General features: G+C 29.6%; 3 protein-coding genes across 3 annotated transcripts; all 3 read left to right on the top strand.

Moving 5' to 3' along the window:
• The first annotated feature begins 2,177 nt into the window (after nucleotides 1-2,177).
• On the top strand, nucleotides 2,178-7,536 carry LOC107467783 (transcription initiation factor TFIID subunit 6). The gene is made up of 12 exons (XM_016087003.3): nucleotides 2,178-2,488; nucleotides 2,668-2,754; nucleotides 3,190-3,291; nucleotides 3,390-3,498; nucleotides 3,811-3,908; nucleotides 3,993-4,130; nucleotides 4,250-4,345; nucleotides 4,628-4,752; nucleotides 5,300-5,432; nucleotides 5,619-5,744; nucleotides 5,854-5,965; nucleotides 6,969-7,536. Exons 1-12 carry the CDS (start codon nucleotides 2,363-2,365, stop codon nucleotides 7,343-7,345), a joined length of 1,629 nt encoding a protein of 542 aa, XP_015942489.1. The 5' UTR covers nucleotides 2,178-2,362; the 3' UTR covers nucleotides 7,346-7,536.
• Nucleotides 7,537-8,360: 824 nt separating this feature from the next.
• On the top strand, nucleotides 8,361-11,461 carry LOC107467864 (cell division protein FtsZ homolog 1, chloroplastic). Its single transcript, XM_016087117.3, has 6 exons — nucleotides 8,361-8,754; nucleotides 9,210-9,309; nucleotides 9,425-9,654; nucleotides 10,213-10,380; nucleotides 10,577-10,810; nucleotides 10,927-11,461. The coding sequence occupies exons 1-6, from the start codon at nucleotides 8,494-8,496 to the stop codon at nucleotides 11,194-11,196; spliced, it is 1,263 nt and encodes a 420-aa protein (XP_015942603.1). The 5' UTR covers nucleotides 8,361-8,493; the 3' UTR covers nucleotides 11,197-11,461.
• A 1,694-nt stretch (nucleotides 11,462-13,155) lies between these two features.
• On the top strand, nucleotides 13,156-19,525 carry LOC107467957 (putative BPI/LBP family protein At1g04970). The gene is made up of 6 exons (XM_016087223.3): nucleotides 13,156-13,770; nucleotides 14,756-14,895; nucleotides 15,360-15,711; nucleotides 16,760-17,008; nucleotides 17,673-17,798; nucleotides 18,957-19,525. The coding sequence occupies exons 1-6, from the start codon at nucleotides 13,363-13,365 to the stop codon at nucleotides 19,158-19,160; spliced, it is 1,479 nt and encodes a 492-aa protein (XP_015942709.1). The 5' UTR covers nucleotides 13,156-13,362; the 3' UTR covers nucleotides 19,161-19,525.
• The last annotated feature ends 6,204 nt before the right edge of the window (nucleotides 19,526-25,729 follow it).

Here is a 25,729-nt window from a genome sequence, read left to right as displayed (position 1 = left end):
ATAATTTAAAAATTAAAAAATATATTTTTATTTCATACGTTAAAAAAAGCTAACAAAATATTTAATTACGAGACTTCTTTAAAATATTAATGAGCTATCAATTCGAATTCTATACAATACTTTTCTGTCCATTTTTAATAGTTCATGAATATTTTTTAATAAATTTTTTTAATAAATTTTTTTAAATTATAGTACAAAAAATATTTTATCCTATGCAAAACAATTTAAAAAAATTGGTTAGGAGTACTATAAAAATTTGTAATGTTATAATAACTTAGGTAAATACATGCATGTACTCAAATTTTAAATAAAATACTCTACATAGTCAATAATAATTTAGAAATGAAAGAAAATATTTTATTCCATACAAATTCCTAAGTCATTAGGACATTACAAATTTTTATAGTATTTCTAACATCTTTTAAGCCATTTTTTAAATTATTTTGCATAGAATGAAATATTTTTTTGTGGTATAATTTAAATAAATTTATTAAAATATATTTTTTTAATTTTTAAATTATTAATTTTTTTAATAAATTTTTTTAAATAAATTATTAATTTTTTAGCAGCATAATTCGAATTATACCATGAATTACTGTGTGTAATTCGAACCAAGCTGGTTCGAATTACGTGTATGCATGTGTTTGTGTATAATTCGAACCAAGCTGGTTCGAATTATGTAGAAATAGAATTCGAACCAGCATGGTTCGAATTATATAAAAATATGATTTGGCTTATTGCTGAAAAGATTTTCGTTTTGGCCTATTTACGTTACATGATTCTTGACTTGGCTTATTAAGGTTTTTTACCCATTTTTTAATGAATAGTATAAAATATTGTATACATTTGATTAATTATATTTGATTTTTTTTAAATGATCATCTATGCTATTAATATAAAAGGTCACTATCTTTTTTGATTATCAACGGGGCTAAACGTCCAAAAAGGAAAAAACTAACCAAAAACTATTTTGGAGTGAACCGTTCCTACAACATAAGTAAAAAAATGCAAGGAAATACAAGGTAGCAATGAAAAAAAGAAATGACAACCATAGCTTAAACTATGACCAAAAGATGTCAATTTAAAAGGTTACTATCTTTGTTGATATGACATTATGTATTTATATTAAAATTAATTTTATATATACTTAGTAAATTTATATCCATAAATATATAACTATGATGTGTATGCTTATAAATCTTAATCAAATTATTATAAATCTAAGCACTATTTATAAAATAAACAAATTATAATGCTCGCGCAATATGCAAGTAATTAATAGTAAATGTTCTTAAAAGCACTAATTTTTAATAGATTTAGCTAAAATTTGAAATATAATTTATTTCAATCTTTTATCTCGTGAGGAAAAATATTATATGATAAAATATTATATTTTATAATATTATTTAAAAAAATAAAAAAATTTATACTCTAAAATAAGTTTCTAGAGCATATGGTAAGATTATGGGTTAAGTATTGTTTTGGAATTTATGATTGTAAGTGAAAAATTAAAAATTGAAATCATTCTTAAAATTTTTATTTTCAAAATCATCACTAAAGATTATCAATTTAAAAAGATTATTTATTTTATAAAAAATTTTCAATATATTTATTATAAAATTTTTAAACTTTTTATTAATAACTTTAAAATAAATTGATATATATTTTTTATTATTTATCTCGTTTATAATATTAAAAAGATAATAATACACATATCCCATTGTCACTTCTAAATAGTATAATTTAGATCAATTTTAAAACTAAAATTGATATAATTTATTATTATTTAGATAATATTAATTTGATTTTTATTTAATTCAATTTTATTTAAATAAAATTGATTTGAATCTATTTTTTAATTTCATCCGATTCAAGCTATCGCGATTTAGATTGAATTAGTTTATATTTTGTCTAAACGTTAAAGTTTTAGAAGTTTTGAAATTTAAAATATTTAAATTATTATAAATAATAATAAAAAATTAAATGTTTTTAAGTAAATAATCAATTTAATATATTTATTTTAAAAAATCTATCTTTATGAACACATTTTTATTTATATTTGAAAAAATAAAGCAAAATTACCTCTCCAAATTCCAAACCTTCCTGGAGGAACAAAATTACCCCAATACCATGGTATAAGTATGTAATGTAAGTTGTAACTTTGAATCAAGTTGCAAAACTTAAAGAACGTGATACTTACGGGGATATTGGAAACAAAACCTTACAGGACCGAACCCAGTTTGAGTTACTACTTCGTATGCTTATCGATATCAAATTCCACACCTTCTTCTGCTCTCAAATTGTGCTTTTTTGTTCATAACTACAACCGTTCTCTGCTCGCATTGAAATCTGAGAGAGAGAGATGAGCACGGTCCCAAAAGAAACGATCGAAGTGATAGCACAGAGCATTGGCATCACGAATCTGTCCCCTGATGTTGCCTTCGCTCTCGCCCCCGATCTCGAGTATCGAATTCGCGAAATCATGCAGGTCCCTCTCATAAACCTCCCCCCTTTCTCTCTGTTTTCTTTCATTATTATTGCAAAAATGTGCTTCCTGTTTTGTTCAAAATTGCGCAATTTCAATACTCCGTTTAAAATTGAACCTTTTTCTTCTCTTTTCTTTTTTCCTCCTCTATCGTATGCACTTGTTAATTTTGGATTGTACAGGAGTCCATAAAATGCATGCGTCACTCAAAGAGAACTATTCTTACAGCAGATGATGTTGATAGTGCACTTGCATTGAGAAATTTAGAGGTAACCTTGCTTTACTCTTTCTGTGATTAATTTTCATTTCAAATTTTGTAATATTTATATCTTTTTATGCTTGTTTTGATTTGGTGAGATTACTCTTCAATACAATCATACATTTTTTCACACAGTAAACTTTTCGTTTGGTACTCAAGTTGGAGCATGTTAAGCTTTGATAGTGCGCCTATTAAGAGATGCTTTTTTGAAATTACCATGTCTCTTAGTATAGGCATGTGTTGGTATGGCAGGTTCATATTTTGATATTGCTTTAAAACGGTTAGGGTGGCAAAACACTTCTGCTTGACTTGCTTTTTGTTAAGGTTAAAATTACCATAATTGGTGCCAAATCACTTCTTCACCCAGCTTGTTCAAAAAACTTTTCATTTGATTTTGTTTTCATTTTGCTTATTATGCTTATTGTTCTTTATATTTATGTATCAGCCAATATATGGTTTCACCTCTAACGACCCTCTGCGGTTCAAAAGAGCTGCTGGACACAAGGATTTGTTCTACATTGATGACAAAGATGTGGAATTTAAAGATGTAAGATATTACTAGGTATATAAATGCTGCTATTGTGAAAGTAGTATTTGAATTGCTTCCTAATATTATGTTCTTACATTTTCCCCTTATTTGAATAGCTGATTGAAGCACCATTACCAAAAGCTCCGCTTGATACATCAATTACCAGTCATTGGCTGGCTATTGAAGGTGTACAACCTGCGATTCCTGAGAATGCTCCAGTTGAAGGTATTTTTCTAGTGATTAAACTGAAGTCACATCTTTTGTATAATAGGTTACCATTTGCCTCATAATGATCTGCTACTTAGTAAGCCTACCTGCTGGATTAATGATCTGCTACTCTGAATTTTGTTCTCTTCAACAGCACTTTTTATTTTGTTAGGTTTAAATGGTTTGTCATAGATGTGATTTATGATAGGAAATATGATGTATGATCCATATAGATTGCTTCACCTAGAGGGAATGGATTTGCTGTATGTTGTATTGAAAGGCTTGACTTTCGCAGCATTGACATTTTTGCTTTTACCATGTTACTTGCAGCTCCCACAGAAATAAGAAAATCGTCTGAGTATAAGGAAGATGGGATTCCAGTTGACATTAAATTACCTGTTAAACACGTAATAACAAAGGAGCTTCAGGTATACACTATTTTATGGTATGTTTTGATTGCTTTTCCCCCTTATTGGTAAACTTCAACAATTTTGTTTTTTCTTCTTCTGCAGCTTTACTTTGACAAAATAACTGAGCTAGTTCTAAATAAGCCTGCTTCTATTCCCTTTAGAAGGGCACTAATTAGCTTGGCAACAGACATGGGACTCCATCCTTTGGTTCCTTATTTCTCACGCTTTGTAGCTGATGAGGTACTTACAAGTTTATATCAGGGACATTCTTTTTTGGTTAACCTTTGAATGATATAGTCATATCTTAAAAAAGAGACTTAAACACTCTTCTTTAATATTTTTTCCCAATATCATAACAGGTGGCACAAAACTTGCATAATTTAACACTTTTATTTGCCTTGATGCGTCTTGTCCGGAGCATTCTACAAAATCCTCACATACATATAGAGCTTTATGTAAGTATGCTGTTATTGAAAATGTCTTCACATCTGTAATTTATCAACTTCTGAAGATTGCTTCCATGCTAATATGACAAACTCATGGTATCGTGAACTGGTTCAGCTTTCCTTATTTTAATGAATTAATAGAGTAATAACAAACACCATTTTGGATGCTTAACTGAAGCAAAGACTGAAGGGAAGTTATACCTTCCTGAACCTTGAGCTATAACTGCAGTTATATGTCCTCTTAGTTATTGTATCTTCCTAATTCTGTTCTTTTTCATTTAATTCTGCTAGTTACATCAATTGATGCCACCTATCATTACCTGTGTTGTTGCAAAAAGGATTGGAAACAGACTATCTGATAATCACTGGGAGCTTAGGAACTTCAGTGTTAATCTTGTTGCTTCAATATGCAAAAGGTTACCTTCTTTCTATTAAACGATGGCGATCTAGATCACCACTATATTAGAACTCCTTTAAACATAATGTTCAACTGATTGTTCCCGGCCATTGTTATCCCCCTTGATCACCATTATTGCACATTTTTTTCCAATTTGTATATAGTTATTCCGTAGTACAATGACCAGGAGCAACTAGAAAGTCCAGTGATAAAATGCTTACTTTGGTTTCTCTGTTCAATATGGTTTCATTGTTTAGATCTGAATAGTTCTGGTTTTGAATGCTATTTCTTGTTGTTGTTGAGCTGTTAGTTATATAATTAGATTCAAATGGAACACTATATCTAGATGACTCCAAGTTAACTGCCTCTATTGAATAGTCAATGACCAGAAGAACTGTAGGTGATAGGTCCTTGACATGCTTTGCAACTTGTTAATTTAAGATTGTGCCTTGGAAGAAACATGAATTCTTTTCTTACACCCTTTCATCATTGCACTGGTTAGGGTGACCCTGTGCACAAGGTTACTATTTTGTAATATCACTTCCCTAATCTGTGAAATTTTACAGATTTGGGAATGTTTATCATAATCTTCAGCCACGAGTGACAAAGACTTTTCTTCATGCATTTTTGGACCCAACTAAAGCTCTACCTCAGCACTATGGTGCAATTAAAGGAATAGCAGCTCTTGGATCAAGACTGGTATCTTCTTAGCTCTGCTTTTTATACGAACATGATACCTTTTTACCATCCATGTTGTTGTGCACAACAACAGCAAAATATTACTTCTCTATCTATGGGATCAAATGGATGAACTTCATTTTTTTTTTATTTAGAACTAGTTATACTTGTGCCAACCGATGCATAATTCTTCTTCGCTTTGAATAGGTTCGCTTGTTTATACTTCCAAACCTTGAGCCATATTTGCTTCTCCTCGAGCCGGAAATGCAACCAGAGAAACAGAGAAATGAAACAAAGAGGCAGGAAGCATGGCAAGTATATGGGGCCTTGTTGGTGAGTTGTGACGTTTTAATATATATATACCTTGTTTTTGGTATGCATTAATATATTTGTTTCCCAGAAACATCTCTTTAGCTAATTACCTTGGTCATAAACCTTTCAGTGTGCTGTTGGACAATGTATGCATGAAAGGGCCAAAATATTCAGCAATTTGCTCTCTCCTCCAACACGTGCTTCTTCTAGACCCAATGGAAAAGCCATGATTGCTATGTCAAGTATGACTTCACTTTGCTGCAATGAGATTTATATTGGTGTTTCAAAATAATGCATGTCCTTTCTTAAATGGATGAATTTGATAAGTTACTTTGTGTGCATACCTTTCGATGCATCTTGTATGCTTTGGTTTCCTCTCATTTTAACTTTTCAATTTTTAATTCTTGAAAGAAATACAAACTGAAGGGGGGTAATTGCAGGGCTGATAGTGGAAAATATTTTCTTCTTGATAGAAGATAATGAACAAATGTATTGTAGGTAAAAAGAAAATGCGACAGATCTTACTAGAAATCAGCTAGTTAATACCCCATGATTCAAAATAGATTATGTGAAATAAGTATGAAGTATGAACTAATAAAAATAGTATGAACAAATATGTTTTCATTATGTAGGTTAGTAATATACATTTTTGATAAAAGTACAAAACACACGAAGCTTGTGTGAAAATACACAAATCTCATCCATGAAATTTAATCCTCTATTTTATCCACATTCCAAACACACCAACAAAACAAGAAAACCTTGTCTCCGAAGGTGAGTTTGGCTACATACATACCCAATACCATTAGTGTTAATTTTCACAGGTTTAGAGCAACAATAAGAAGTCAAAATTATCTATAATGTAAGACTATTTTTGGAAAAGCGCAGTACACAACCTTGGATTGAAATCCTTAATATTGTAAGATGTGTTATTCTACCGTTGGACTTTCAATTGATAGCTCATGCATTCAAGTAAGTGATATCTGAGTCTTGTTGCATGTCTTGAATCTTCACGTGTTAAATTCCCTTATGTCCAAACTTTTCATTGCCAAAATAGGAGATACAAGTTAATTGCAGTTTGCATTAGAAGCACGAGTTTCCAACTTTATGCTCTAGTATGACTAGAAAGGTCTCCATGGAAAAAAGTTGACTTTTTGGCACCCATGTTTTCTTCAACTACATATTTACAGTGTAACCATTACTGTGATAGTTATGCTCTATATTTTGACCTTTCGATTAATGAAGGCAAACGTAAAGCCAGCACAGAAAACCTAATGCAGCAGCAGCAACCTCCATTGAAGAAACTTGCCACGGATGGCCCCGGGGGTGTGGTACCAATGAACTCCATGTCTGTTGACATGCAAATGCAAGGGTCAGCAGGTGCATTTTCGACCATGATGGGGGTTCCAAATGTTGGCGTGTCATCAATGGCTCGGCAGATATCTAATGACAACACAATGGGGAGAGAGGTTGGCGGTCAACAATCGAAGGTATCTTCCATTCTCGCTCAAGCCTGGAAGGATGACATCGATGCAGGACAATTACTGTCATCAGTGTATGAATTATTTGGTGAAAGTTTGTTATCCTTTATTCCAAAAGCTGAAGCAGGTGTATTTTTGTAACACAAATTGGAGTACTGGTTTTTGTTTTGTATCATTGTATGTGAAAAAAGTTTATTTAACTTGGTGAGGTGTCGTATGTTATTTAGTGCTGAAGAAATTATCATAGGGTAGAATAGAAACCTGTATTTAATTTTGCTAATACTGAAATTCATGGAAAAATTATGTAAGCTTCTCAGAGTTTTTCTTAATGACTTATTTATCATAGATTCTATTATATTCTAACCACATTGCTTTGTATGTTCTGAAATGGTAACATGTTTTCTTTCTGGTTTCTGAGGTGCAATCAATAATGTTATGCGATCTCTTATTCATTTCACTAGATAAAACCAACCATTAAGGGTATCTCCTACTCAGATTAATGTTTATTATTTTCATTGTTTACCTAATTACCTATACTTTTTCTTTCATCTTTGTTTTCAGGCAAAGAATTTGAAGCCAATTGAAATTACCTTAATTCCAAAATGTTGTTTAAGTCTTTAAGAAAAGATTTTAAAATTTTATTTTTTCCTAATTTTAGTTTTTTTTTTCAAAAGAAAATTGAGAACAAAATAAAAATAATTAAATTTTATTATTTATTTTTTATTTTTAAAACATTTAATTAAATTAGGTATGGCAAAATAATGTTATCACACATAATTTAATTAGAAAAAACATAGGTAAACAATGAAAATAATAAACAATGTGAACAATAGATATTTCGGATATTCAATTCAATAAGTATACAGATAGTTGATTATGTTAATTCTTAATTGGATAGATATTTCGAATATTCAATTTAATAGGTATTAAGATGGTTGATTATGTTAATTCTTAATTGGATAGTTATTTCTTTTGATTTGATTTATTCATCTACAGTTAATAATGGATGAATGTTCAATTCACTAAATATGCGGATGATATCTTAATGTTAGAGTTTATAAAGTAATTTGAGGTGGAGTATTTTTTTTTTTATTTGGTCAATTCTAAAATCCATTGTTCACAGAAGTCTTTGTTTAACTAACAAAATTCGAGATGAAAAGCATAATTTTCAACTTCTCCTAAAACCCTAAACCCCCCAACTCTTTTTCCATTTCCATATCCGAAGAACCCTAAAACCCCTTAAACCTCAAATTAGTGTAAAAAAAAAGGAAGAAAGAAAAAGAATAGCCATGATTCCAATTTCAAACCCCACTGATATGCTTTCATCTTCTTCCTATTCCATCGTCAATCCCATATATCACAATGTATTGCCTTACTCTTCTTCCTTCACTCAAAGAACTTGCGTTTCTCTGAACCCCAAACGCATGCGACGTCGTTTCGCGACCACCACCTGTTCCTACGCATCTATTGACAACGCCAGGATTAAGGTTGTTGGTGTTGGTGGTGGTGGCAACAATGCCGTTAATCGCATGATCGGTTGCGGATTACACGTGAGTTTTTTAAATTTTTTTTCTTACCAATAGTTTTACTTTTATTGCAATTGTTTGTTGATATTGTTATTGTTATCAAATCCTTAAATTCAGAATGGTGTATATGTGAATAGGTCTTCTTTTTCCTCTTAGGTTTCTGATATGTGGAATTTTAGTGGCTTGCTTTGGGTGCAATTCCGAACCTTTCTCTTGTGCAATTAGTAAATTTTTTGCAAAGTTTTGTTTTATATTCATTTCCATAAGCAAATTTTGTTATTTCTGTTAATGTGGCATTTTAGTTATTTATTTTTAAATTGTTTAAATGAAATATTCATGGATGTTTTATTTGGTTACAAATTTTGGATACATATCCAAATGATGGTAAAGATGGTATGATTATTCAACGAGCTATAATTGGTGTTTTGCTGCTATTAATTGAGTGCCAATGTTAAATTCTGTTAATTTTTTTCTATCAGGGTGTAGACTTTTATGCTATAAATACGGATGCACAGGCTCTATTGCAATCTGCAGCTGAGAATCCTATTAAAATCGGTGAAGTTCTTACACGCGGATTAGGTCAGGCACTTTCCTTCCACACCTATTAGATTCTTCTGTGCTCAATTGAAACTGGCATATTATGTATTCTTCGGAGAATTTGAAGTCTGATTTGAATTGCTTGATAGAGATGCAGGTACTGGTGGGAATCCACTTTTGGGTGAACAAGCTGCTGAGGAATCGAAAGAAGCCATTGCTAATGCTCTTAAAGGCTCAGATTTAGTTTTTGTAACTGCTGGCATGGGTGGGGGAACAGGTTCTGGTGCTGCCCCGGTTGTGGCCCGGATATCAAAAGAGGCTGGTTACTTGACTGTAGGTGTTGTTACCTATCCCTTCAGCTTTGAAGGACGAAAAAGATCCTTGCAGGCAGGTGCCATTTCTTTCCTTAGTTCAAAATATGGCTACTGGGCTTATATTGCGGAGAAGCTATTATGCGTCCAAATAATTGTACATTGTTAAAATTTTATTTGGTCATAAATAGTTGTCCATTTAGAAAATGCAGGCAACTTAAATTTTCTACAAGTTTATTATATGAAGGAGAGTAAGTTTCAAGATTGGATAATTAAGGATACCATTCTACACTCAATTTTATCTAAAATCATGATATTTCTAATAATTTCCTTAATCCATGTCATTATAAGTGGACAATTGGGATTGCTGGGAGTTATATTTAGTACCAATATCTTAAATACGTCCGTAAACCTTTGAAGTTCCCCTCTCTTTCTCCTTTTTCCCCCATTTTTATTTTGATTTGCAATAGTAGACAACAATTCATGAGTTATAGTCATATTTGTTGTGGATGAATTGTGGTCAACTAGCCATATATTTGATGAGTTTCTTGTTTTCTAGTTTTTATATATTCCCAGATATTGTGCTTCTCTGAGGACACTTAGATGTGTTAAAATTCTGATGTCATCCTTTCAGGCACTAGAAGCCATTGAAAAGCTGCAGAAAAATGTGGATACACTTATAGTGATTCCAAATGACCGTCTTCTTGACATTGCTGATGAGCATACACCTCTTCAGGATGCTTTCCGTCTTGCAGATGATGTTCTACGTCAAGGAGTGCAGGGAATATCGGACATCATCACAGTGAGTTGTTCATAAACAGTTATTTGTATTTCCTATCTTGTAAATGGAATGTTAAAGTATGAAGTTGGTCATCCGACTAGATTGGTAGACTGCAAAGAGTCTCTCTCCACCTTCTTTCTCCCAATCCATTTGAGCGATTTCTCTCCCTAGCCCTTAGCACTTTTAATATAATGTGTACTGGTATTTCTTTTTATAGATACCTGGGCTTGTAAATGTGGATTTTGCTGATGTAAAAGCTGTGATGAAAGACTCTGGAACTGCAATGCTTGGGGTAGGTGTTTCCTCCAGCAAAAACCGCGCTGAAGAAGCCGCGGAACAGGCCACTTTGGCACCCTTGATCGGATCATCTATTCAATCAGCCACTGGGGTAGTGTATAACATTACTGGTGGAAAAGACATAACCCTGCAGGAAGTGAATAGAGTATCTCAGGTAATTCAGAATTTTTTCAGCACATTGTTGAACGAGCATTTTTATCATTTCTTTTTGTTCTTTTATCCTGTGAAATTGTTGCGCACATGTCTTAAAACATTTTTTAATATTTATAGGTGGTGACAAGTTTAGCTGATCCGTCTGCCAATATCATATTTGGCGCTGTTGTCGATGATCGCTACAACGGGGAGATTCATGTGACCATCATTGCCACTGGCTTCTCACAGTCCTTTCAAAAGACATTACTAACGGATCCGAGGGCGGCAAAGCTGCTTGACAGAGTACCTGAGGGACAAGAAAGCAAGGCAGCGTCCCCTGCCCTTAAGTCCTCAAACTCACCGTCAAACGTTGCATCTAGAGCATCCCTACGAAAGCTCTTCTTCTAGTTGCTTAGTTATATTAACCCTTCTTTTTATTCAGTATGGTTCAGCTGTGTAATGATTTTGAAGCTTAATTGAGTCATGTCTCAGCCCTTGAATATGGAGTGATTATAACCAACACATTTTCTTTTTCCTTTTTTCTTTTTGATTTTTTTTGTTTTTTGTTTTTTTATTCTTTTGTTCCTGCGGACATAGTTTGCTTGTATAGCGCCATTGTTCACTCAACATTTTTTTTGTCAGAAGAATGCATGTATTTACAAGTTGATAAGGGAGCTTCATATATTCTCTACCAAAACGAAAAAACGAACATGTATATAAACTATAAAGTACCTTTTCCAGGGAGCTAAGACTAGGACCGACCAATCAGAAATAAGAAAGGTTTCATAATCACCTAAAAAAGATATAATAACAACGATCTACTAACACACGAGCATTTCATAAAACTAGCGTATAAGTTTTCTTAAACCAAATCTTCAACTAAGTCATAGTGCGTTTCTTCTTTGAACATGCGTATACAATGTCACTAATTCTTCTTTTTCCTCTCCTCGTTATCCTCGTCTTCTTTGCATTTCTTTCTTTAACATTATCGTCCTTCTTCTTTTATAGCACATAAAAAATTTGTATGCTATATTAATAAATTTTTGTATTATGTACAAAAATTTTTATGTTATATCTATCAGTTTGTGATATGTGCAAAATTTTCTGTGTTGTGTGTAAAAATTTATGTGCTGAAGAAGTACAAAGAGAAAAAATTTCTTTCGTCGTGCATATTTTTATTTTTCTTTTCTTTTTTTGTCGAACTTGTACTAACTTGACTAAATTTGGTTATCAAAAATATTTATTCATGTAACATCATCGATATTTTATTAATCTTCTTCTACTCCATTAATAACACGAACCATCAGGTACTATCTTATTTTAGTTTTCACTTCTAAATCCTCTTTGAAGTAGAGAAAAAAATACTTTTAATTCAAGTCTCACCAAATATTAGCACATCAAGTTGACTATTTAATCTAATACTTACTCGTATCTTTAACTTTTGTCATGTTTATATTTATGGTTATCAATAAATCCAAAATTTGAGTTAGAATAAGATAGAATTTGAATGTTTTTATAATTGGATTCCATTATATTAATTAGTGTCAATGTTAACTCACTAGAATTATTATTGTTATAATTATAATATTAAATTCTCAAAAAAATTATTTTCCTTGTCTACTCAAACTTGTAGAATTGAAATCACTCTCTTAAATCTTAGTCAGCAAATGTAGTTAAATTTTAGTATTATATATCTTTTTAAGTATTATATTTACATTAGTTATTTTTATACAAAATTTCATGAGACAATTTTTTTTTACTTTTTCTTTTCTTCTTTTCTTTATGTAAAAATGATATCAAATTCACTTTTTTTTTTAATTCACTTATCCCTATTCTTCCATATAATAATACTCAAGATAAAATAGTGGGCAAATCAAAATAATCATCCGAATGATCTCGATATAGACAAAAATATCTTTAAATTTTGTTATCGATAAAAATAATTTTAAAGTATTTAAAAATATAACAAAAATATTTAATTATGATAAGAGACTTGTTTTAATAACGAATTGTTATAGAGTATTTTTATTATGTTTTTATATAAGAATAACAAAATTCAAAAATATTTTTACTGGGACAAAAAATAATTCGGATGCATTTTGGTAGTTTAATAAAAGAATTCCGTTAGGGGCTAATGAAGTTTTTATATAATATATACGATAGATTATTTATCTAATCCAATATGAGCTAAAATATTACTAATTTTTTAAATACAATACATCCATATTATTTAGAATAAACGGAAATGAGTGGAATATGAATCTTGAGATAAACGATGCGTTTTCAATGTGAGGAATATACTTTTGAACCACACAAGTTGCGTATTTCAATTTGGTCAATGATAAAATAACGTTGCCTCCTACTTCTTCATCATTTTCCCTCTTATGTTCATTCCTTTCACAAGCTCACCGCCAATAACAGATATAACCAATTTTTCACCACATGGGGGTCTCAAATTTTTCATCTTTAACTCCATAAACATCACAAAATCCATTCTTTTACACACTTTGTAATAAGCAGCTGCTTCTGTTTCGAAGTTCAATGTGTTAAAAGACACTCTCAGGAGAAAAATTCATGGCACCCTTTATTCTTTTGGTGCTTGTATCCCTTCTATTAGTTCCAACAAGTTCTTATGTTCAACAAACTAAAGAGGGTTTCATCTCTGGAGTTATATCTGACAAGGGTCTTGATTTTGCAAAGGATATACTAATAGAACAAGGTATTGCCTCCATTGTTCAGCTTCAGCTGCCAGAGATTGAGAAATCTGTTCAAGTCCCTTTCATTGGAAATGCTAAAGTGGTTCTTTCTGAGATTACGATCAAGGATATTCAAGTAAATTCATCTTCTGTTGTGAGTGGAGAGAGTGGAATCTTTCTAGTTGTTTCTGGTGCCACTGCGGATTTGGCTATGAAGTGGAGGTATTCATGTAGCAGTTGGTTAATCCCAATTGGGATTTCGGATAGTGGGAATGCAACTGTGAAGGTATAATGCTAGAAATGTTACATATGTTTATAGTTTATTGTTTGTACCATGCTTTTATGTTCTTTTCTATTGTTGCAATTGGGTAGTTTAGGCTCTGTTTAGTAACTGTCTTGAGATAAAAATATCAAAACATTGAAGGATGTAAACCTGTTTAAAGGAGAGTTTGTTTTGAGACAAATACAAAGACAGAATGAGACAGAAACTGTGTTTTGAGACAGGGTAGTTTTTGTATTCATGTCTCTAGTTTTAGTCCCAAACACATATTTGTGTCTCTTTGATTCTGTATTTGTATCTTGTCTCAGTTACCAACTAGTACCTCAAAAACTAGGGACAAGGACACAGACACATCTTTTTAGTTGTCGCTATCGTCATTGCCTATATTCTTTTTCAGATCAAGCTCGTCTAAAGTGAGGAAGTTGGTAAAGTGAGAAAATAAATGTCTAATTACTCTTCAGTTAAGATAGTAGGCTCATGATAGAAGTTACAAATTCAATCGTAATTGACCTCTCACTTTATTACTTTACCACTCTCATCAGTTTAAACGATCTTTTTCCTTCTTTTTCATTACATGACACTTGCCAAACACAACTTGTGTGAATTGTGGTTCACTTGGTTTTGTTATGCTTGGTTTCAAAAGGTTTGCCCTTGAAACAAATAACAACTGTGTACCTTAAGTTGATTATTTTGATTAAAACTTGGTTAGAATTGGTTGTGTTGGGGTATCTATAAAGAAGGTTAGAATGGAATTTTTTTTAGTCTTAGAATGGGATTTTACACCATAGCTGTCTAGTTCATGGGACTTGTTACAAATTATTTTGATGTATGTGCACTGCATAAATAAAATTCCTGAATTCATTTCCTAGTCTAGGTGAACAATAACATTAGTGTGTTTTTGTTATTTTGTGTCAATAATATATTTGACAGTGAAAAACCTGTGAGAATTTTAGCTCACTCGCACTAAGTTGTGTTGTGCTATATTTGGAAGGTTAAAGGTATGCAAGTGGGGCTTTCAGTAGATTTAAGGAATGAAGAAGGAACTCTTAAGTTGATTCTCTTAGATTATGGATGTTATGTTGGAGATTTGTCTATAAAGTTGGAAGGTGGAGCATCTTGGCTGTACCAAGTGTAAGCAATCTTCTTAAGCCATTCTCTTGATAATGGATACTATTCAAATGTTCTTTCTTAGAGCATTAATTTTGCTTCTTGGAACATAGAATTACTTGTTCAATTTGGTGTTTACATTGGCTTTTGGAGACATAAAGATATCTAAAGTGAATGATCCCTATCTTTCTGTTAACATAATTTTCTTTTCATGATATTTATGAACCTAGCTTTTGTTAGGGAGAAATTCTTGCATGATCATAGCACATTTTATCCGTGTTTCAAGATTATTCACAACAATACATTTTAATGTATAATGTAAATTTTATATATATAAAGAAAATCAAGAATGAATGGTTATGAATGTTCCTGGAACACACATTAAATGTGCTCCAACCTCTAGGCGCATGCAAGAATTTCTTCACATTATGCTCGCATATACATTTAGGAAGATTTATGTCATTAACCTCTTTATGTGTTTATTTCAGCTTAGTGGATGCTTTTCAAGGGAACATAGCATCTGCAGTTGAAGATGGAATTTCAGATAAAGTAAGTGAAGGCATAGGGAAGCTTGACACTTTATTGCAGTCTCTTCCAAAGCAAATCTCTGTGGACAACTTTGCAGAGCTAAATGTTTCTTTCGTTGGCAATCCTGTCCTGAGTAGTACTTCAATTGCAATTGCGATTAACGGCTTATTCACAGAGAGAAATGTCGTTTTAGTACCTCAACGTTACCAAAAAAGATTACAGGTTTCTTCTGCATGTGGTGGTTTACCAAAGATGATAAAGGTTTCAATCCATGAAAATGTGTTCAGATCTGCTTCTCTAGTTTACTTCAGGGTAAGTTGTTTAAATCTTGACTTTTTTTATTTATAGGCTTTAGTCCAATCACACTTCTTTTCTTTTTTATTTATTTTTCAATTTGGTTTCTTTGTATGTATGATTTATGTTATCTTATTATTAATATAACCTGTTACATATGATCTAAAGCTAAGATTGGTCAATATAAATAAGCCAGTTTCTGTTAAAGCCATGACGAATCAGACATTGGAGACTGCAGAAGATAGAGATTGTGTGTCTGATTTTATATGAATCCCAAAAATATATATAAATTTAGTTGGTGAAATAAAGGGTTCTCTTTCCATGTTTGCATTAGAAACCTTTGGTTAGGTGCTCTGATAATTTTTAATTATCACTGGATTTGGAACAGCAGGATTATTATCTGAGCTGAAAAGAACTTAGATTGCTCACAAGATCCTTCAATTAACTTTGACATTTGGCACTTGCAAGCATTTTTGTTGGCCAAGAAACATTGAACTCCGTTCATTCAATGTTGATGGTTGTTTTGAATTTCTTGATGCATTCATAAATCTATAAATTTGGATGCAAACAGTATTCCAATTCACTAATTCATAAACGTGCGAAAAAAATCAAAATGACCATTAACATGGTGGAGTTAGCTATATAATTTCTTTTACATTGTATTATAGAGCAGAGAAATTCTTAGATTCTCTTAGAGCAAGAGAAAGATTATACTCCATACCATTCATGATTTAACACTGTTTTTGCAAATCCCTGATGTCTTCTAGTTTTTTACATTTTAAATGTAATTGCTAGTATAAAATAACAACCATGCTACATGTACATAAAAAACTAGTCATCTGTATAAAATATATATTGAAATACAAAATAGTTAAATATACATTGAAAACTAAATGTATTTGTACACAAATATATGGTGGTTGGTTTTTGGTGTCTAAATAGCATTTTTCACAAACTAAATGATACAAAATAAAAGCTTTTTCTCTTTCTCTATAATATGAAATGTGTTTTGATTCTTTATATTGTTTTGTAGGCTGATAATTGCCCTTCTTTTTTTTGGTTTCAGGAAGGTAGTATGCAAATGATTATTGATGAACTACCTAATCAGGCCATTTTGAACACTGCTGAATGGAGATTCATAGTTCCTCAACTATACAAAAAGTATCCGAACGACGACATGCAGCTTAATATATCTGCATCTTCTCCACCAGTGATACTAGTGGATTACCAAGATATCCGTGCGTCTGTTTTAGTAGACATAACGATTGATGTTCTTGAAGCTGGTGAAGTCATACCTGTTGCCTGCATCTCAGTGGTAAGTTTGATGGAAAAAGTGCACATAGTATTCTTGAAGCATTCTTTTCAACTTTCTGATTAAGCTATCTGAAATTCAGACTTTTCACAATTTCATCTTAATATTGTCATTGCAATAGACACATTTTGTTCTTATTATGATCCAAAATCCCTATAATTTTGCTTAATTTTCAAGTGGTTTTGAAGTTTGCAATGAATTCCTTATATCAAAATTTTCACTCTTATTCTTATAGTTTGAACTTTGAACATTTCTAATTTAGTTCTTATAGTGCACAAACATATTTGAACTAGGTTTCTCTAGTTAAAAAATTTGTGATAAAAACCCTATACTAAACGATAAATCGCCTTTTCTTGTGTTGAAATTTTGTGCATAAAGCAGCCATACATGTATTTCCTCACAAAATTTTCAGATCGAAGGGATCTATGGAATAGGACTTAATTAGAAATGTTGAAACTGTAGGAACTTGAATTAACTTTTTTTGTACAAAATATAGGGAATTTAATTTTTAAACTTCTTTTAATCTATGAAGTTAATTTAATGCTCCAAAATCTCTAAGTGACTGTTTATAGTGATTCATAAACTTCAAAGGTATAAGGACCTAATTGAAATTTCAGTGAAACATAAGGATTTCTAACACATGCAATTATTCTTGGTTATGCCGCAGGATATTAGTGCTTCGTGTTCTGTGGACATTATACGAAACAAAATCAATGGTAGGCTCAAATTGGAAGAGTTTTCTGCATACCTGAAATGGAGCAAAATAGGAAAATTGCACATAAGTCTGATTCAGGTAAATGAAAATAGATGTAATCATTGGGTAAGATTTCAGCTATTTATTATTTAGAAGCTGAACCAAATACTTTGATTTTTAGTTAGTTTTTCTGTTTTAGTTATTTACATTGTTCTACGACAGAGTAATGTTATTTGAACATTTAAAAACGGGTGTTTATTGGACACTAAATAGGATCTAACAATGAAAAATAAGAGTTTAAACATTGAAGTAGGAGCTACTCCAAAATCCAACGTTAGTAAAACGTGGTTGTCTGTGTACACTCTTGATTTATGGTAACATAAACTGTGTAGATAATGAAAACAAGCGCATTTGAATACTGAAAATTTTAGAGTAATACCTCAAATTAGTCCTTAAGAAATTTTTAGTCAGATACTTTAGTCTTCAACAAATTTTAATTACCAAATCAATCTCCAAACTTTTATTTTGTTAGACAAACCAGTCCCCATATCAGATTGTTCGTCTATATAGAAGACTTGATATGAAAATTTTAAAATATTTTAGAAACTGTTACGTCTTTATTAAATAATAACAGGAACTGATTTGTGTATCCTTTTACCAAAATTTGATTGAGGATTAATATGTCTAACAAAATAAAATGTTAGGGACTGATTAAGTGATTAAAATTTGTTAAGTATTAAATTGTCCCGTTAAATTCTCTAGTATATCCTCTCTGCTAGTTGAAACAATCATTGTAAGGACATTTCAGCATAGTTTATGCTTTATGCTCTTATCATTTCATTTTATTGTTCTTTTGATTTGTTATTTTATAGAGTAAACTGCTGATTTAACCCCCAAAAGTTTATGACATTGACAGTTTAGCTCTCAAGAAAAAGAATTCCACTTTTGGCTTCCAAATATGAATATTTTACAAAATTCCCCTTCTACTGCTTAGATTTTGGGATATTTGTCAATTATTGTTCATCTTTGAGAGACCACAAATTTCTTTCTTTTATGGACTAAATTGTCAACGTCATAATCTTTCGGGAACTAATGTGAACATAGTTTAGTGCATATTAACATAATCTCATATGTTTTAGAAAGATGACTCTAATTTCTATTCTCAACGATATGACTTTTAAATCTCAATCTTTGAATGTATCCACGCATTCGTGAATCTTTTTCTTTTAACACTTCATCTTTTGTCAATGTTTGCAGTCATTAATATCAACGGCTCTGAAAACTGTTGTCATACCGTACCTTAACTTGGAACTGAAGAAAGGATTAGCACTGCCAACCATTGATGGTTTTGCCTTTCAGAATGCAAATATCTTGTACCTTCCTCCATGGATTGCAGTGTGTACTGATGTTTCTTACTTAGAAGACTACTATCTCACTCAGCATTCAGCTCATGTATCATAAAATTACAGCATAAGAAGAAATTTGTACGAGGCTATGAAGGTTGTAGCATGTAACCACAGCTCGGAACCAATTCTATCAGGACGTGAATTCAAATCGCGCCCACACGGTTGGTGGACTGATCAGAGCCATACCCACATAAAATTCATATATCAAAACACAAATGGTTTCTCTGTTTTGTTCTTGTGGAAAGGGTATGAACTATTTTTCTAAATGAATGTAAATAATAGAACATATGCATAAGTCTCATGCATTTGTAAGCCCTGTATATAAGCATTAGAGCATTGGTATACACTTCTTATGTTGTCTTTTGTACACCATACATTCATTAATTAAGATTTTTATTTTTCCAAAGAGAGGAGTGAGACTCGAATTTGCGGCCTCTAAATGAGTATGAAAAGATTATGTTATTTGAGTTATAGCTCGTTGGACATTACTTAAGACTATTTGTTCAAAAAGAAGTCGCCGCTTTAATATATAATTACTTGTGTCTGAGTCAAATGGTATACTATATTCAAAGAGGTAGTTTATGACATAACATTAAAACATTCATAAAATAAGAGATTTATAGTTAGAGAAAGTATATAAATCTAACTTTTAGTTAGTTAATATTAGAATTTATATTTATAATTTCGGATTTAGCATTAAGAGTTTATGATTTAGTATCTAGAATTTAAGACAACTAAAATAATTTTAAAAAAGTTGATTGATGGTGATTGAAGAAAAGATTAATTTTCTAGCATTACTTTTATAGTTATTATATCTTTCTTTTCGAATAGAAGTTACAAATAGAAATTACATTTCGTAATGAAATAAGATGGCTCACATTGTTTAGTTTTATTTTATCATCGTTATCGTTAATAATATTAAAATGAGAAGGATTTTGATGCCAAACATGCGGACATAATATGTCTTGGTATTAATTTTCCTATAAAAAAATACAGATAATGAAATTTGTAAAGAATTAATAATAAAATTTAATCAATCATATCAAAATCAATAATTAATAATGAAATTTGATACATTACTCTGTTAAGTTTTATATCTTCCCATAATTTTAAAATTATGATTAACCAATTTAAAAAAATAGTGTTGCTCGTATTTCGGAGGTTACCTGAAACTGAATGTGGATTGGACTTGTTTACGAGTTCTAAACGTTCAATAGAGTGGTCAGAGAGCTGCCATCCAAGTTGTGTATTTGGAAAAAGTGGGGGTTAGTACCTGCAAGACACTTCAATGCCTAAGTCAGCAAGGAATTAAGTAGGTTTATAGTATTGAAATTTAGGTGTATCTGAATGTGTCAGAATATTTACAAGAGCCGAGCCAATAATCACCGTTGAAGTAGTTCCACTTATAATGGTGGATAACCGTCCTTTTATCTTAGGGTTGTTGAGATCTCTCTTCTAAAAGTGGGAGGAAAAATTAAAAAGGCAATTATTCACTTAGATAAGTATTAAGCACCTACTAGCATTGACTCGGACCTCTTGATAAAAGTCGAATAGATGGTGAAGGTCAATCTTTTTGATTAGGTCTTTTAACTTAATTTGAATCCGACTTATTATTTGAGATAGGGCATGAACAACTTGTTTAATTAAATATATTGCATAATTTAGTTTAAAATGCTAACTAGTTATATCCCATTTTAAAATATTTTGCCCGATATAATAAGCTTAGTTTTTGCATTCAAGTATTTTTACTAATTCTATAGTGTTTATGAGTTTTTGTCTAAATTTTATTTAATTTATTTTTTTGTAGTAAATTGATCTTTTAAAAATTATTTATTTTTATATCTTTTAAATTAAATAATAACTTTTAACTATTTTTAGTAAATAAGCACCATCTTTTAAGTTCCATAGTATTCACCCAAATATTTTTAGGTTTAAATGATGATGTGTACATTAAAAAAAAAAATTTCAACGATCAAATCATAAGCATTACGTAAATTTGACTATGCATTCCCTAAATTTCACACCCATGTCTTTCCCAATATAATTGAATTTAAGACTCACCATATTCTTCTGTCCTGATAATGATTTCTTGATTCAACAGTCTTCTCGTATACACAAATATGGTTGCTTCAAATAGATCCAACTAAAATATCAACAACTTGTTAATTCATGCAACAAGATAGGCATGTGAGTGCATTGCCTCATTTTCACCAATGCTAGTAGCTTCTTCTTTATTAGGTTCATTATTATTTTGTTTATGAAATTGCACTATGGGACTTGGAGACTATAATTTATTTCTACCTTATTAGCCAATCAGCATGGAATAAATTTAATAATTGGTAGAGTCTAGTACCTAATAAATGTCATTTTCCTCGAAAAACAGAAGGTCAATTTTATAGTAGTTTTCTTTGTCGTGTGTTACCCACTACCATGTCTTTTTATTTTGCCCCAAACATTATTGTTAGAATACATGCTATGTTAGAATAAGTTTGGGAAAAATGTTACTTTTAAAATTTGCATAAGTGGATGAGTATTCCCTTAAAATCTAAGGGTTATAGCAACTTTAATAAAATCAATTTTAGATTTTATTTTTTATTTTTATAATATTAAAATAATTTAAAATTAAAATTTGTATTAGATATTATTTTTAAAACGATAGTCGTATTAATAAGGAGAGACCTATTATTTTAAAGAAAAATCAGTGATATATTATTACTTATATAATCTATTAAATTCATTAAATGAACATTAGAATGTTATTATGGTAATGTTGTTCATATAATATTACAACAAATACTCAATTAAAATATACTTAAATAAAATATATGTATTCAATTATACTCCTACATTTTATTATTTTATTTTTTATTATCTTCTTATCAATTTAGTAGAAAAATAAATTTAAATTAATTTAACATAATTTTTTCAGTTATTTATAAAATTCTAATTTTTCTTTCAATTTAAATGTACAAAATTCTCAATCCTCACAATCACATAATTCTAATTTTTTTCTGATTTTTAAAATAGTTAAAAAATAATTTAAAATTTTAAATTAAAATAAAATCAAGCATTGAAATGATAAACCTCACATTAAGTTTTAAATTAATTTTTATGATATATGATCTCACAAATATTTATGTGACCTTTTTGTAGGATCTAAAATGAAATAAAACTAAAATCAAACAATGAAAATGCTCTTAGCTTGTATATTTTACAAATTTTACATTTTTTTGAAAACATAATTTTTAGATGGTTTATAAATATATGAATATCTTTTATTTTTTGAGTTAGTTTTTAAAATTGAATTTACATCTATATAATTTCAAATTTAATATGATATTAAAATTTAAAATATATCTAATCTAATATATTATTGAATTACTCAATTATAAATATTTACACTCTAAATAATAAGGAGATATATGGATCTTAATTATTCATTGTTGTAAGAATCTTGTAAGTATCTTTATAAGTACATACTTTTAAATTTTTTAATCTATTATATTTAACATCTTTTTTATTTTTAAATCCCAAGTCTCAATAATCTAATCGCTAGATGAAGTTTATCTAAACTTTTATTAATAAAAAGATATAAGTTTTGAGATTTGATTTTTATGACTAAAAAGTAAAAGAAAATAAAATCATGAAATTTTATAATTAGAATACACATAATAGAATAACACAAAAATATTGTACTACCTTTATGGTCTTTAAAACTTTTTATTAGATCTTCATTTTTATATGAAATGTATATTCTTAGTTTCTCATTTAAAAGGTGGGAGTAAATAATAAAAGAAATGTATGAGTGTGGATGAATATTATTATTGGAACCATCTGTACGTGGCGAAGCCACAAAGAAGATTATTATTTCTTTTAAATTTAAGGGAAGTTAATTAGTTCTGATAAAGTTTTTTGCACAACTGATCCAAAATTCAAAAAAGCTAAATATACTCAATAATAAAATTTTACACTCCAAATAATAATTTAAGAAAATAAAAAAGATATCTATGAATCTAAATTATTTATTATTGTAAAAATTTTGTCAATAAATGATTTGTGAGTATATTTATAAATATTTTTAAATTTTTTAATTTATTATATTTAACATCTTTTTTATTTTTAAAACCCAAAGTCCCAACAGTCTAATGGATACGTGAAGTTTATCTAAACTTTTTTTGATAAAAAATATAAGTTTTGAGATTTGATTTCTATGACTAAAAGGTAAAAGAGAACAAATTCATGAAATTTTATCATTAGAGTATACATGATAAAGTAACACAAAAATATTGTATTACTTTTGTTTTTTTTTTAATTTTTTATTAGATCTTCATTTATATATGACATATACACTCTTAGTTTACCATTTAAAATGAAAATAGACCATAAAAGAAATTAGGTAAATATTACTATTGGAACCATCCATCCGTGCAGCCACTGTGTGAAGTTTATTTAATTTTTTATTTATAAAAAATATCAATTTTGATATTTGATTTCTATAATTAAAAAATAAAAGAGAACAAAATCATAAAACTTTAATTTATTAGAGTGTACACGATAGAGTAATATAAAAAAAATTATAAAAAAATTTATAACTATCAGCTTTGATATTATTTGTTGGACTATGTAAAAAGATATTAAATTAATGGATTTTTTATTTTATAAATTTTTTATTTTTTTGTTTTTTTATGTGACATTAACTTTAACACTCCTTACACTTGTAACATTAACAATAATTAAGATTAGTATCTTTGTTCATTTAAGTTAAATTAATTAGCTCTTAATTAGTTCTAATAAATTTTTTGGATAAACGACCTTAAACTTGAGAAAACTAAGCATACTTAGTTATAAGGAGACCACTTCGATAACATATTAAAAATGTCTTTTTTTTAAGGCGTTTACATGTGTCATGATATTATTGAATATCTTTATTAAACTGGTTAATAATTTATTTTTTAACAAACCAGAATAAAATCGGTTTATTATAACAACAATAATAAACCCAATTATCCGTATTATAATTATTAGACCTGATTTGATGCGATTGATTTATACAATCTAAATCCAATCATGTTTAAATTTTTTGATATAAAGACAAATATATCCTTAATTTTTGTTAAAAAAACAAAAAAAAACTATGACCCAGTGGGTTATGTAATTAGTCGATTCGACCGAATCTAATAACAATTAAGTTTATTGTTATTATTATAAAAAATTGATTTTATTTTAGTTTGTTAAAAAATTTAAAAATAACCAGTTCATTTATACGTCCAATAATAATGCGACATATAAGTGTCTTCACAAAAAGACGTTTTATGCGTCTTTTTTAAAGCATCCTCCTAATTATAAATATTTACGCTCTAAATAATAATTCATGACGATAAAAAAATATATGAATATAAATTATTCGTTATTTTAAGAGTTCTCTCAAAAACAAATTTTTGAATATCTTTATAAATACTTTTGAATTTTTTTATCTATTATATTTAATATTTTTTATTTTTTAATTTCAAGTTCTAATAATTCAACCACTATTTGAAATTTATCTGAACTTTTATTTATAAAAATATAAATTTTGAGATTTGATTTTTAATAAAATCTTATCATTAGAGTGCACATAATACATAATAGAGTAAAACAAACATTGTATTAATTTGGTGTCCTTTAAATTTTTTATTAAGTCTTTATTTTTATATGATATATACATTCTTAATTTATCATTTTGAATGAGAGTGGATAATAGAAGAAATTTATATAAACGTGAGTGAATATTACTATTGAAAATATCTCTAAAGAAGCTACTAGAGTTGGCAATCTATACCCTATCCGCGCAGGTACTAAATTCGGACTAATCCGTTTGGGTAGGATTGTCTACCCGACCCGTTACGAGTAGGATAGGGTGCAATGCAGATTTACCCGCGGGTAGGGTAAGGTACGGGTTCAGGTATACCCTACCCGCACCCCCTAATATATTATAATATATATGTAAAAGTTATGTATGTAGTAAAGAAAGTGAATATTGAACCCACAATCTTCCTCTTATAAAAACTTGAAATAACCACTAAGTTAGTTGATGATCATATTATTTATAATTTTATGTTAAATTTCTATAAGATTTTTAATTTTAATTTGAACTTAATTTTTTTATTTTATTAATATCTATGAAATTTGAAATGATTGAATTTTATATTTGCTTAATTTTTTTTATTTTTTGCGGATAGATTCGGGCAGGATCGGGTTTAGAACTTTAGGGTGCACGTAGGATTAGGGTTGATAAATTCTCAACCCGCGGACAAAATATAGTAGAATTTTAAAATATTTTTTAACCCGCAAATAAGATTGGAGTAGAACCCAAACCTTACCCTATCCTATCTATTGCCAATATATATATATCTGAATATTAGTTATTCATTATTGTAAGAGTTCTCAGTAAGTGACATAAGCACTCAAAAACAGAGATTTTTAGTAATGTATTTATTAATCAATTGAAATAGTATTTTAGGATAAATGCGCAAACAAGTTCATACACATATTTTTGTATAGTCTTTTGAAAATTTCATTTGTATAGAAGGATTCTTTTCTTCGCGCAAAAGAAAAGGTCGTCAACTCCATTTATTAAAACAGCTT

This window comes from Arachis duranensis, chromosome 1 (genome assembly GCF_000817695.3).
Source record: "Arachis duranensis cultivar V14167 chromosome 1, aradu.V14167.gnm2.J7QH, whole genome shotgun sequence".
Taxonomy (NCBI): Eukaryota; Viridiplantae; Streptophyta; class Magnoliopsida; order Fabales; family Fabaceae; genus Arachis; species Arachis duranensis.
Note: the sequence above shows the minus strand (reverse complement) of the source record. Positions and strands in the feature narration are given on the sequence as shown.

Excerpts from the sequence above, each read along its gene's own strand:
- LOC107467783 (XM_016087003.3), top strand. The coding sequence starts at position 2,363 with ATGAGCACGGTCCCAAAAGAAACGATCGAAGTGATAGCACAGAGCATT. Across the intron at positions 3,499-3,810 it reads TGAGAATGCTCCAGTTGAAG|CTCCCACAGAAATAAGAAAA; the intron begins GTATTTTTCTAG and ends TGTTACTTGCAG. Across the intron at positions 3,909-3,992 it reads TAATAACAAAGGAGCTTCAG|CTTTACTTTGACAAAATAAC; the intron begins GTATACACTATT and ends CTTCTTCTGCAG.
- LOC107467864 (XM_016087117.3), top strand. The coding sequence starts at position 8,494 with ATGATTCCAATTTCAAACCCCACTGATATGCTTTCATCTTCTTCCTAT. Across the intron at positions 10,381-10,576 it reads GAATATCGGACATCATCACA|ATACCTGGGCTTGTAAATGT; the intron begins GTGAGTTGTTCA and ends TTCTTTTTATAG. Across the intron at positions 10,811-10,926 it reads AAGTGAATAGAGTATCTCAG|GTGGTGACAAGTTTAGCTGA; the intron begins GTAATTCAGAAT and ends TAATATTTATAG.
- LOC107467957 (XM_016087223.3), top strand. The coding sequence starts at position 13,363 with ATGGCACCCTTTATTCTTTTGGTGCTTGTATCCCTTCTATTAGTTCCA. Across the intron at positions 17,009-17,672 it reads CTGTTGCCTGCATCTCAGTG|GATATTAGTGCTTCGTGTTC; the intron begins GTAAGTTTGATG and ends GTTATGCCGCAG. Across the intron at positions 17,799-18,956 it reads TGCACATAAGTCTGATTCAG|TCATTAATATCAACGGCTCT; the intron begins GTAAATGAAAAT and ends CAATGTTTGCAG.